At 33.1% G+C, this 14,862-nt stretch overlaps 1 protein-coding gene and 1 long non-coding RNA gene across 2 annotated transcripts in view; one reads left to right on the forward strand and one right to left on the reverse strand.

Moving 5' to 3' along the window:
* The window catches only part of LOC143257678 (putative glutamate receptor), a 34,929-nt gene extending 21,216 nt beyond the window's left edge, over positions 1–13,713 (reverse strand). The window contains exons 1-4 of the mRNA XM_076516720.1: positions 13,653–13,713; positions 8,747–8,866; positions 6,353–6,555; positions 387–584 (exon numbers count right to left, since the gene is read on the reverse strand). Of these exons, the coding sequence (XP_076372835.1) occupies positions 387–584; positions 6,353–6,555; positions 8,747–8,866; positions 13,653–13,713 (582 nt within the window). The remainder of the gene's footprint in view (positions 1–386; positions 585–6,352; positions 6,556–8,746; positions 8,867–13,652) is intronic.
* Positions 1–14,862, forward strand: part of LOC143255730 (uncharacterized) — a 44,494-nt gene that overhangs the window by 4,536 nt on the left and 25,096 nt on the right. The window lies entirely within an intron of this gene.

Here is a 14,862-nt window from a genome sequence, read left to right on the forward strand (position 1 = left end):
ACGGTGATTCGAACCCGTGACTCTCAGATTACGAGTCGAGTGCCTTAACGACCTGGCTATGCCGGGCCGCTCTCTAGGATGTGGTACGTAATTTCGGCATACTGTGAAAAGATGGGTTCAGACAGTCGGTGGTTTGAGCTTTATTTATAATTGGTTTAGTCTTAGCTGTTGAAAGCAAAATAAACACAGAAAACTTGTTGAATATATTTAACAGTTTAAACTCTCAGGGTATGTACTTTGAAACCTCGTGATTAATAATGACTAAAAAAGAACACAGCTGCTAATTGTTTATATTAAAATTAATTGTACATTTTACAGAAAAATAATTCAATAATCAAATTGGAAAAATGAATTCCAAGGTGTATAATATACAACTTGAAACTTACATCAGCTGATGCTACAGTTACTTCTCGTCCAGTAAAATGAAGGCGTTTTGTGAAACGGAAGAAGTCGTTCGGTTTCCCAGGAAGAAGTTTCCAACGTTTGGTAATCCATTTTCCTATTTTTATCCGTTGGCTACAGTTATTATACTCAATATCGGGTCCATCGATTATGAAGTTGGTTTCAGTTTTTCTACAGTTTCTCTAGTATAATTTCAAGTAGAGTTCGAACTTATGTATCAAGTATTTGTTCGTGAATTGTACAGAATGAAAAATTAAACCAACAAAACAGGATATGTATATAATGTGTAACACACTGACATGATGAAGTATCTCTACATAAAGTGTTGTGTGTTCGTCAAATTAGGAATTTGCTAAAAATCATACATTATTGCTATTTCCACAACTATCATAACTAGTTTATATATATATATAACTATATATTTGTATAGAATATATACAATGATATATACAGAAGTTTATATCAAAGAAGACTGAAAGTTATATAACCTTTAAAATGAACATTATCTGTGTTTTCAATCTTTTTTTCCAGACAAGTGAGCATTGCTAAAGAACAAGATAATTTTAACAACGAAATGGATAAAATAGTGAGAGTGAGTGTATTAGTTCATGTTTATGATTGAAGAATAGAAATTAATCTGAAGTAATCAGATGAACTTTTAAAAAGTATCTAAATGGTAGGCTAGTTAGTGGATATTGGCCACTGTGAATGTACTATAACATCAGATCTTTTCAACATTATGTGATATAAACAAATGTTATACGTACTGGTAGTAGATTAATTTTTATTTATCATACTTAACTACAGAATGGTATCGGTTATTTCAAATAAGCAAGAAAGTAAACTTGGAAATGATTCTGGTCGGTGAAAATTGACAAGTTTCTAGTTAAAATAATATTTAAATTGTGGAAAGTCAGTGCTTACGAAGAATAGATAAGAGGTTTGTTTGTTTGTTTGTTAAAGTTAAGCACAAAGCTGCGTAGTGGGCTGACTGGCTGTGCTCTGCCCACCACTAGTGTCAAAACCCGGTTTCTAGCAGTATGAGTCCGCCGACATACTGGAGAGCAACAGTAAAGAATAACTTCCAAAGTCCTATAAAGTAGTAACTGATTTGTTTTGTGTTTTCGTACAACAATAATAATAACAACAAAACCATGGCAGGCATTAAATTTTAAGGAGAGATTTTTCAATTTCCCAAACTGGGGTGTTCAGGAATAGAATTATCCCACTTCGACCCGCACGCGGATGTGTTATAGCGATTTTGAGAGATTTAATGCTTAGAATCTCTATGTTTTTTAGTGTTTGCTAATCGGAGGATCTGGTGAGTATCTGTCACAGGAATCGTCAAACGTCCGGACGGAGCTACCAAGGCGACGGTCGAGGCTAGAGCCGTAGATAAGGTAGTTAGAAGAATAGAAGAAGTTGGAAGTGTTCAGACAAACCATTAAACCAAAGGGGACTTTAATGGGACCACCTGGTGGCTGGTATCTATAAATCCAATGCTGTGGCTGGGATCGTACAATCCAAATGAGCCAGTGAATTAGATGTGGGAGAAAACGGGTGAACCCTGAAAAAACCAATTTTCACATGCCATGCGCCGAATATTGTACTTGTCCTGAGCCCAGAGCTGCAAATAAAAACACATATTAATACATTAGTAATAACTCTTATGAATGTTTAGTGTACTTTCATGGCTAGGTATGCATTATAAGGTAATCTTTAATATGGTACACTTGTTAATGTGTGGAGCACAGCAATCAGGGAGTTTCTTTACTCTGCCTTTTTGTAGTAGTTGCTTCAGTGTTTCATATTCTATGTAGATAATTTATTGGAGTGAATTTGAGAAGTCTTCATATTAGCCTTAAGGCTCTATTTTGTTGTGTCTGGATCTTAGTTTTAAATCTATTTGAACAGTTGAAGGTAATTGATATTCCATGTTTTATTAGAGGCCGAGTACACGCTGAGTAAAATTTGATAAGTGTTTGGGATTTGCATCTTGTATTCTTTTCTGCAATGACATTTAGGTGAACTTTTTTTTTCCTGATGGATTTTTTTTATGGTTCTGAAGTGTTCGGTCCATGTGAGGCGGCTGTCTTAGGTTGTACCAAGAAACTTGGCTGAAGGGCATATTTTTATAAAATTGTTGTTGTTTTAAGTGGATATAGAGTTACTCTCCACTCGTTACACCCTCTGATTATGGTATCTAAAGAATTTGTAATTCTAGAGGCAGCTATAACGGGGTTCCACGAGATGCTCCAAACAGCAACATCATCTGCGAACTGTAAGAAAAATGTGTAAGGCAGGCTCGGGAAGGGTATGTTACTGACAAAAAGGATATATAACAAATGAAACAGGACGGACTCTTGTGGAACGTCAGCAGAGATATTAAAAGTTTTGGATAACGTGTTGTTAACTTTGACTGCGGCTGTTCTGTCTGTAAGAAAGTTAGATACATTTAATGATTACATTACTGATTTTCATTAGGTTACTCTTTTATCAACGAATAGTGGGATTGATCGTAACATTATAACGCCCCCACGGTTGAAATGGCGAGCATGTTTGGTGCGACCGGGATGCAAACCCGCGACCCTCCGATTACGAGTCGAACGCCTTAATACACTTGGCCATGCCGGGCCTGTTCTAAGAAAAGAAAAGATAAATTTTCCATTCTACACATATCCTAGGATTAATTAATCCAAAACTGCAGCTATGCTAAAAAGAATCCCAATTTTGAACGTTATATAAGCTCCCAAACTTATTGCTGAGCCACTGAAGACTTTGTAATTAGTAAAGAGACAAGTATGTAGAATTAGAGGTTTTCTACCTGAATGTTAAGCTCCTGGTCAGGGGGAAAGCAGCAGCAAGTAGGATATTCCGGCATAAATATTTTAACAATTTTTTGAACAAAATCACAGGATTGGCTATTATTTTTAACACGCACCCAAAACTGGAAATGAAAACTGTGTTCAGCGATAGCAAGCGTTAAACCTTGGACCATTCGATATATAGCTCGACAATTAACCAACAAGTCACAACAAGTTCAAACTCGTATTTGTGCCGCAGAAGAGGTTACTGATAACCGGCCTGATCTTTTAGAAGTGTAATGTTCATTACGAATAAATTAAGTCTTGTGATCTTGAATATAGAATATTTGATTTAGTACGTTGTATAAAGATGTAAAAATGTTATTAAATTCACACATTAATGTAGTAATTATTAAGTAGTTTTAAATATTTTCAACATTAATTTTAATTGATGTATATTGATTATTAACAGCGTTTCTTGAAACGTAAGAATGTCCATAGTGACAAAGCGGTATGCCAGTGAATTCAAAGTACTAGAAACCAAGTTTCAATAACAGTGGTGGGCAGAGCGCTGATCGCCCATCGTGTGGTTTTGGGCTTTATTTCAAACAAACATTTATATAATAATATAAGTCTTTTATATTGTTGTAATATTTAATTTAAAATTATTCATTTTTCTAAAGTAATTGCTGTTAGCAAATTTCCTTGAAAATATGATCCATATATAATACAAGTAATATTAATTTTATATTAATATTAATATAAAAATATTTAATATTTAATATTAATATTAATATTCAAGTAAAAATATCGTGTCAAAAGGATAAGTTTTTAAAAAAACATTAACGTGTATTTACAAAAACGCAATACTTTTAAATGAGATCACAACTGTTTAAATAATTAATATAATATTCATGATGTTAGAAAAACACATAGGTTCAAGAAATCTTGATAGAAATGAAATAAGAACCCTATAATCCATGTGCTTTCGAACGGTAGACCTTTCTTCTTCAGAGGCAAACAGTCATCTCCTGAAGAATAAAACTCCACATTTGGAAAGCACTCGAGTTATAGGGTTCTTATTTCATTTTAATCAATATTATAGTCTCACTAGACCACTTCAAGCTCACTCTTGGTCTGTTAGTATTTTGCGTAAAATAGACACTTTTTTTCTAGTTAATGATTGTATTAATATTTTATCCGACTTGTTGCAAAAGGTTTACACATATAAATTATTAGTTACTGCTGGATAAGTAACTTAGGTTGTTTAGAAAGTGATTTATTGTTTAAAGTCGTCTATTGAGTTGGTAAACATGAATGTTTTAAATCTAACCACTCTCGACGGATTTTTTCTTAATGCTAGATAATAACAGTAACGACATCTACCAGAATCTTTAGGAACTTACACTGGTACAATATGTATTTGCTGAAGACTCATAATATATCATAGCGATTTTGCAGGCTGACACTGGATATTTCCGAAACAACGCAGGGTCGAACATAGAAAAACGAGTCTTTCCTGCTGATAACAACACCCATTTGACCCATGGAAACTTGTAGAATATCTTGTCAATCTGGAAGAGATAGTAAACATCCATTTCCCAACTGGATATTTAAAATAATATCAAGTTTTATAATAAACAAAGTTCACAATTCTCGATATTTATAAATAATATTTTTACTGTAAAAAATGTTCATGCTTGCTTTTATTAGGTTTTTAATTAAAGTTAGATTTTTACTTCCCAATAATTAATCTGTTGATTTACATACATTTAAACGGCTGATATACTCATTTTCTTATTCTTCATCTGATCTTAATTTGAAGATTTTTCTTATTTTACAACACTTGGTTTTTATTAACACATAATGCAGAGGATTTTCTCGTTTTCAATAATTGACTTAAGGTTTCTAATTTTCAAACATTTATCTTTAATGCTTGATCTGAAAATTTCCAATTTTAATCACTGCAAGCACTTTATTTGATAAGAACAAATCCACCTCACCTACTAATATTCTGTCGATCAGTAAAAATGGACAAACATCACAACTTACTCATTCATATTTATAGGAAACTCTCTCAGCTTAGTTAGGACACGAATACTTCTCACACATAAATAAATTTTATGATTTAACAAACCTAAAATAGGGAACAAATGTTCGCCCAACATATTAATATTTGTAGAATATATTGCCAACGTAGTTATGGAAAGAATAAATGTTTCTCACAATAACTTGAAGAATACCTTTTCCTTAAAACGGCAAAAATTATCCGTTTTATAAGTTAATATTTGTAAAGTATCCTTTCAGCCTAATTATGACATTTCATCCACGAATTCTAGTAAACTTTGTCCACCTTAGTAGCTGAAAAACTCTGCTTTATTCTTTTATGTTTATAAAGTATTTGGTCCAGGAATCTAGTTCACCCACAAACACCAATAAAGCTTCTTGTCCACCAAATACACGAAAATCTTCATTGAAATTTATTGGATATTGGATAGTTTAGTTACCAGAGAGGTTAACCTCACCCACAAATACTTGTAAATTATCTACATTTAAAAAAATATTTATTATTTTGTTAACGATATGTCCAATTTCTAATTAATTATTACTTTGGATTGGATGATTCTCTTTTGTAACCATAATCTACATCTTACCATACTGCAGAATGAGCTGGAATTCAGTTTGAGAGACTCTAGCCTTACTCAAAGCTCTCTTCAAGTTATTTTCTCTGTGAAACATTTAAAGGCTTTAATCTTCGACGTGAGCTGTCCTTTGGCTCTACACTCGTTTAACTATCTCACTATAAAAATATGTTGCGATCTGGTTGTACTAGTATAATAACACTAAAACATAATTTAGTCTTATTGCGTTAAAGATTTTGTTTCGAATAAATAGATGTGCAAATCTACAAAATAGGCTATCATTAATTTGCTCACTTTGGCTATCTAACCTTTATAACCATCGAAGAATAGCGCTGAGCCATCCTGGAACTAGATTATGTTATACAGTATGGTAATCAGTTCTCATTTAGCTAAAATGAAGCAATGTTCATTTGCGTCGTTATTTTTTCAGCTAAAACTGCACCTCAAGAACATGTTAGCTGAATGGACAACAAAATATATACAGAGAAAGTGAAAACAACTTACTAATGGCACGAGCCCGGGATGGAGGACACAAACACAGAAGATGTAGATGTTTTGTGTTCGTTTGGACATCGTCAGGATAACGTCTTGTAGTCTAGTAACTGTGGAATCGGTCTCGTCAGATGACTGAAATGTAATGGACTGCAAAACTACTCCTTTCGACGTCATGTATATCTCTTCCATTATTGAACTTGAAGCTTGCTCAGCTAGATATATTAAGTATAAGTTTGTTCAATGAACAAAGTGTCTAACAACACTTCAAAACATTTAGCATTTAAAAAATATCAGGTGTTATTACAAGGTTCATGGTGTTTATCAGGTGTTATTACAAGGTTCAGGGTGTTTATCAGGTGTTATTACAAGGTTCAGGGTGTTTATCAGGTGTTATTACAAGGTTCAGGGTGTTTATCAGGTGTTATTACAAGGTTCATGGTGTTTATCAGGTGTTATTACAAGGTTCAGGGTGTTTATCAGGTGTTATTACAAGGTTCAGGGTGTTTATCAGGTGTTATTACAAGATTCATGGTGTTTATCAGGTGTTATTACAAGGTTCAGGGTGTTTATCAGGTGTTATTACAAGGTTCATGGTGTTTATCAGGTGTTATTACAAGGTTCTGGGTGTTTATCAGGTGTTATTACAAGGTTCAGGGTGTTTATCAGGTGTTATTACAAGGTTCAGGGTGTTTATCAGGTGTTATTACAAGCAGAAACAATCTCGTCCGAAGACGGACTGCAAAACTATTCCTGTTAACGTCCTGTGTAACTGCTCCATTAATGAACTTAATCCTTGATCAGCTGAATGAGCATTTCATATTTTGAATATAAGCTTGTTTAATGAATCAAGTGTCTGACCACACTTCAAAATATTTAGCATTTACAAAATATTGGGTGTTATTTCAAAGTTCAAGTTTTACCAAGCACACACTGACTTAATCCCCTCAACAACAGGAGACTCTTGGACCCATCATTTTGACTAAGAGTGTTTTGTTACAGATGGAAGAAAAGAAACAGAATTCAGTAAACTAAATGAAGATGAACACTTCATTAATAAAAAGCTAGAATAATGAATCATATATTAGCTGATAATTTAGCTGGAAAGGACTTGTATCATAGTTAAATACCATACAAAAATAAATCGTCTTTTCCTACAGAGTAATAAGCTATATTTTATATGATAAAAGTATAGTAAAACTGTATTTAAAGCCACAAGAATAATTTTTAGGGCCAAAATCAGATTTAATATAAATATGCACGTGCAGCAGTAGATAAAATAAAAAGATGAAACAAAGTGAAGACTTTGTAGAAAGGTTTGACTTTTCACGATGAAAACTATACTTACAGTTCATGATCCATACCGTGTCTGTAATGAACAGTCATAGAATTGATTAAAAAGTATCTGGATACATCTTTGATCTGTATGACAGCATTGTAGTCCCACATTCAACAACATACTTGACCAAATCCTGTCATATAAAGCAACTAATAAGGTTGAGTACACGGTCGCGACTATCGGGATTTACCGTGTTTTAATATAACGCGTGTGCATTTATCATGCTGAGCAACTTAATCACGCTGAGCAACTTAATACAGCATTAATCACGGTACACTAAAGCGCCGTACATTTAGCGTGTTGAGGATTATAAGACTCATAGTACACTAAATCGTCGTATTTTTATCTTCAGTTGGATAAAATACTGTTACTCAAAGTACTTTCAATTATTGTATATATATATATATATATATATATATATATATAATGTATACAACGTCATGAAGTAGCGTTACGCATAGCACAGTCCCTCTCTGGAGATTCCCCTCGGTGGACACAGTAGAAAACACACACATGCACAGCACATTAATTCCTTGTTGATTTATTATTTCAAACATTATAAAATAGTGTTACTTACGGGACAAACTAGTGATACATTTATTGTGTTAATAGAAAAACCGCTGGATTGAGTTGGGAGAATTTATAATATAATATAATATAATATAATATAATATAATATAATATAATATAATATAATATAATATAGTAAATTGTAATATAATGTCAGAAGTTAAAAATGTGATTCTTATATATTTACATTTTTGCACAAATTTTAATTACATAATTGACTTACTAGGCTTTAATGAGTGTAACAATTTGTATAATAAATTCGATAGATTTACCTTATGATTTTCCTTTTATTTAGAGCAGGTTTTTTAATAGTAAAATAAAGTTTGTAATTTTGTATTCAGTTACATACAAACATTATATAATTGAATAGGTTCAACAATGTAGATGAAATGATACAAGGTTGATACTCCACGGATTTACAACTTAAGATAAGACTATGACAGCCTAAATCAATAGTTACAGATACATCAATCAATCAATCAAACGTCAGAACTTACTGCATCTGTCGTTAAGCAGGAAAATAGGAATTACACCTTTGGGTAAAAACTTCGTCAAATGTGCCACAAAACTGACAGAGAGATTGTTATGGCAGAAGGAGCAGCTGTTACTGGAAATACCTGAGAAATAAAAGACAAAAATGGTAGCTGTGTTTCAGATTCCTCACAACTGAGGAAAATTAAAACACAAAATATCATTTGTTTATGTTAACAAAACGCGTAGCGCACCCTATACATACAACCAAAAATCAACGTAGGATTTGCTCAGATGTCAACCAATTGTAACATTTTGTATCTTAGTTATTCTAATGAACAATAATATAATAACCACCAACGTGATGTATTGAACGTAATTCAATAGTATTGTTAATTATTAGACATTAAAACCACTCGTATATCTTTATAGCAAGACTAAAAACACCTAATAGGTTATAATTCAGTAACTAATATTAATGTAGAAAGACTTCGTTATTCTTTGAAAATTATTATATTAGCCTAATATCTCCTTAAACGTTGTCATACCGGTTACTCTTCCTGCGATGATCTAAAGGACATTATTACTTATCTAGGTCTGCAACTGGGTACACCAACTGTTTTTAGTATCGTCAAGACAATCTAGATGATAAAAATCGTTCCAAAAAAGAAGGAATGGCCATTGAAAGATAATTATCTTCACCTGGACTAGAATTCTTTAGTGAATTCTCAAAATGTACTTTTTCAACTTCATATTAAATCAGAACTCCCATGAAGAAATTTTGTAAAACGAATGAACAAAGTAATAGTTTTTTATATCTGTCTGACACGTTTCAAATCAGTGAAGTAAAGATGAAAGAAAGTATTTTTGTTGGGCCACAGATTTGGCAAATAGTGATGGATGATTGTTTTGAAAGTGTAGTGAATCAGGGAGAACCTTTTGCTTAGAAATCATTCAATCTGAATGTCAAAACTTTACTAGGAAATTACGGAGATAAAAACTGCACTGTGATGATTTATGACATGGTCTAGGACTACAGGAAAATGTGGTCTAGGATGCCACTAAAGATGCACTCCTTACACGCTCAGTTAGAATTTTCTACAAATAATCTAGGTGCAGACAGTGATGAGCGTGATGCATTCTTCCACCAAGATATGGGCGGGTGGTTAAGACGCTCGACTCGTAATCTGAAGGTTGCAGATTCGAATCCCCGTCGCACTTAACATACTCACCATTTCAGCTGTGGGTGCATTATCATGTTATGGCCAATCCCACTATTCGTTGGTAAAAGAATAGCCCAAGAGTTGGCAGTAGGTGATGATGATTAGCTGCCTTCCCTCTAGTTTTACACTGTTAAATTAGGGACGGTGAGCGCAGATAGCCCTCGTGTAGCTTTGCGCGAAATTAAAAACAAACAAACAAACAAACAATGGGACAGCGATATCAAGGACGATGGAATCTTGTGATTCTGGAAGATTATTGATGGTTCTTACAGCGTGAAAGAAAACATACACAAAAGGTGCAGTAAGTAAAATTTTGTAACGAAAAATGAAAAATGTGTGAAAAGGAAAATTCCCTGTACATATCTTTTGCAAAGCATTCTTTGTCAATAATGTTAAATCTGCTTTAGAAAATATTTCAAAATAATTCGTCACTAAAAGAGAAAGCAATGCCAAGTGGAGAACCGAAGAGTGAACTGACTGTTCACGACCACGACTAACAAATACATTATTTGTCACATGTCTTACGATATATATTTACTCTAACGCTAAAGGTACAAAGCTAAGGCAGTTACCTACCTCTTGACAAATGTAAACATTCATTCATTGTTGAAAGCATTTCTCATCAGTAGTGAGTGACAAAGGACTTCTATCTTAAAAGTTAAATACATGCAGTTCCATTTTATCCGGCCACTTGCCTACCCATAGTTTATTTAGCACAATGTCATCTGGTGTCATTATTATTTCCGGCTCTTTCTCACATGTTTTCATTAAAAACTGTAACACATTTTTCTCAGTGAAATTTATTTGGTACTGTTTGTAATATTAACAGCACCGTAAAATGCATATTACTCTCTTCATGAGTTGCTTCCTTTAAAGGTACAGCTTAACAATAGTTGTTACAGTAAGTGTGACTGTTTTAATGTAACACATAAGACTGTATGAAATCCTTCTAAAAACAGTTGTGTGAAACAAAAACTACATGTCTGCTTTAGTTCAAACAGTAGGTGTTATCTCGTAAATATAGCAAAATAAAACAACTTCGAATCACTAACATTTCATCATTTTATTCATGTGCTGTAAAACTGAATTTAGATTCTGTTCGGTGTAAGTCACTGATGACTGTGATATTATCTTTGGTTCTAGAAGGGGTTTGGGGTATAAAAAAAGCACTTTAGAATGTGTGTTTCTTTTCTTGTAGCAAAGCCACATCGGGCTATCTGCTGAGTCCACCAAGGGGAATATAACCCCTTATTTTAGCATTGTAAGTCCGTAGACCTACCACTGTACCAGCGAGGGACACGCTTTATAACTACTGCTGCAAAAGTAACTTGACCCTATCTACTATTTCTTTTATACCACCATACGTAAGTAGAATAAAACTTAATAACGACAGAGCTGAGCAGGTGAAGCTGATAACAAAATGATAGTTAGTAAACTTTTGTTATCCAGTGTATCAGTATCCTGAACACAAATGTAAAGACAAATTTAAGTTTCGAAATCTAAAATCCAATTTCGTATTTAGTAATTCTAAATTGATTTACACATATCACGTGTTGTCGTGCACGTCACGTTAGAATATATATTTCAAGCTTAATATTATTATGAAAAGTTGTACATGTTGAAACTGAAACATGCTAATGAAAATTAGTGTGTAAGTGCTATTATTTAATGACAGAAATGTGTAATGTGAATGAGGGCTTTTACAAAATATTCAAGATCAGAGCCATTAGGTATTAAAACAGAACATATGAAAATTGTATATATATAATCGTATAATAGTTTCCAAATAAACAGTCAATATAATTAATATACTTACTTAATGTTTTACAAAAATACACGAAATATTTAACCCAAATGATATATAAAAAAGTTCATATGATCAGTAATTTAAAACATTAAAATATTTCACATGATGTAAAAAAAACTGTTTTTATTTACAGCTTTATATTCACTAAACATGGAGATGGGCTTTGCTAACACACTAAAACAATCACTTAGTGCATAGCGTTGAGTTTAGTAACTACTCTGAAGTTCAAAGCTTTATTGTTACTTTTCAATGTAAACTGCGCTATTGGCAACAAGCTGTATGATTATTGATGTAAAAACCATTACAGAGAAATTCGCATCCAGCTGTTTGGAACTAAAATACTATTTATTTGACAACATATTGTTTGAACGAGGTACAAACAACTAAAGTATTGAATTTTACTAGTATGTCTTTAACTATCTGTTCCGTGCAAAAACTTTAGGCTTATTGGTTTATGCTGTGATGTTTATAAAAGAGACAATTTTGTCAGATAATTTCTGATACAGAAATGTTCAGTGACGTTTTAAGCTTGCTAGAATAAAACAACACTGAATAGAACTAGAGCACACATGTTTAACTAACATTTAACACATATCACTATATAGCATTATTGTTAAAAGCTACTTATTATTAATAATTTAGTGTTATAATAAAACCAAATAACAACTGGGTTAGAAATAGACACAACTATATATGATCAGAAGTAGTTTTATTATTTAGACTTTTAGGTCCTTGGGTGTTTTTTTTTTTGAGAGGGTGAGCATTTTCGAATAGTGTAAAAAGTAACCTCTAAAGTTCAGCTGGTTTTCAAGTGTTAAACTTTATCTCAGTTTTGCATCCTGTACTTATTGTTCTTATTTGTGTGAGTAATAATCGTATGTCGACTAACAATAAAAATTCAGTTAGAATAGAGCTAGTTGTGAGATCTTAATTTACACTTTTTCAATCTCATTACTACATTAGCTGTTTCTTTGGGAGGAAAATATCCTCTTGAGAAACATCTATTCTTCAACTTTTTTTCGATGATGTCTTTTCCATCAGGTAGACAAAATGCAATTAAAAATATCTTTTGTTCAATCCTTCTCCAAATATGGTCTTTCCACTAGGCAGGTAATATCGTATTTAGAACCACAGTTTTTCAGTTCTTTCACAACGATGTCTTTTGCCTTAGGTTGATAATATACCCTTAAAATAAGATATGCCTTTCAATTTTTATCTAAGATATAGTTCCTTGAGCAGGTAATATCCCCAAAAAGACCATCTATTTTCCAATGTTTTCTCTATGATGACTTTACCTCTAGGCAGCTAACATCCTTTTAAAGAGCATCTTTTCGTCAGTCCCTTCCCTGTGACGGTTAACTTTCCTAAAATATCCTAAGAAGTGTCTATTCTCCAATCCATTTCCCTTAATCAGATAATATCCTCTTAATAAGGATGTATTTTAAAATCATATTCCTTCTGTATCTTTTCTCCATACAGATCAAATCAGTCCCGAGGCCATTGCAGTTGTTGGGATATCTTAGATGTTTCAACACCCCTTCTCCGCTCCACCATGTTGTTGGCTAGGTTTCTGCTTTCTATCAGCTGGGCTCAGCTTGGCCAGATGGTCAAGGCACTCGACTCGTAATCCAAGGGTCGCGGGTTTCAATCCCCGTCACACCAAACATGCTCGCCCTTTCAGCCGTGGGGGCGTTATAATATGATGATTAATCAACTTATTAGTTGATAAAAGAGTATTCCAAGAGTTGGCGGTGGGTGGTGATAACTAGATATCTGCCCTCTAGTCCTACACTGCTAAATTAGGGACGGGTAGCGCAGATAGCCCTCGTGTAGCTTTGCGCAAAACTCAAAACAATCTATCATATGAAGCTTCAAGTTTATCTCTTCTTTTCTTTTTCTTACGGTGTGGGCAAGGGTGTCCAGCCTTCTTGTGATGTGTCCAAACCATAAGAGCTTCTTTCATTATGCAGGTAATATCCTCTTAAATAATATTATTTTTTAAAATCATTTTCATACGTGGTTTTTCTCGTACAGGTATTATTCCTTTAAGAAGAAACAATGTTTCAACCCTTTTCATACAGTGGCTTTTTCCTTGGACAGTTAACACTCCCCTTAAGGATATAAATTGAAAATTTTATATCAACCATTTTACTCTTAATTATTTTTATATAAAAGGTTGTTTCAGAAATTTCCTTTGGTTTTTAGAAATGTGTACACATAGTGTGTGGTTTAAAAAAACAAACACAATTTTAATTTAAAAAATATTCAAATCTTTTTCATTAACTTGTACTCACATGTTTCAAACTCACACGCAAAGATACACATACACAATGGTTACCTAAATATAACCATTTCTAGCTGTAAGCTTTTGAACTATTATTTTGTGATCAACTAGTAGAATATAACTGTCACATTTATAGCGCACCCATGACTTCATAATGCAGAACTGCATTTTTGTGATAAAGAGACGCAAACATTAATTCTTGGATTCAGTATTCTAACTAGGAGGCCATGTCTGCCCAATTTAGATAGTCATCTGTACTATTCGAAAGTCATATACCATTACCTATTGGTACTTCGAAAACAACACGACAAGACTTGACTTCTAATAAGTCTGTTTGTATGAACTTTTTAAGACTGAACGGTGGAAATGCATTTACTAAGACGATGATATTTATTACCATAAATGTTACTTACATAATAATTTATATATTATATATATCCTAAACTTAAAGTTTTATGTATCACCTTATTATATTAGCCTACTGTCCCTTCCAACGCACGAGGAAGAAAGATAGGTGTTATATCTGAAATATGATCACACCAATATGTCACACCGGGGAGATCTTAAGGATACATTCCAAATTTCAAGACACTTGGTTTAGCAATTATGGATTGAGACAATTCACGAGAAGATATATGGGACTCAGAGGTGACATAAATGAGTCAAATACAAATGCATATCTTATATATATCTCCTCTGAGGGCTATAAGAGTACATTCTAGATTTGGTGAAGATTGGTAGAGTAATTATAATCTAAAACACACACAGAAATTTGTTAGATAATGCTTTAGATATACTTTACGACCTTCGTAATTAAAAGTTGATGTT

This window comes from Tachypleus tridentatus, chromosome 7, assembly GCF_004210375.1.
Source record: "Tachypleus tridentatus isolate NWPU-2018 chromosome 7, ASM421037v1, whole genome shotgun sequence".
Lineage (NCBI taxonomy): Eukaryota > Metazoa > Arthropoda > Merostomata > Xiphosura > Limulidae > Tachypleus > Tachypleus tridentatus.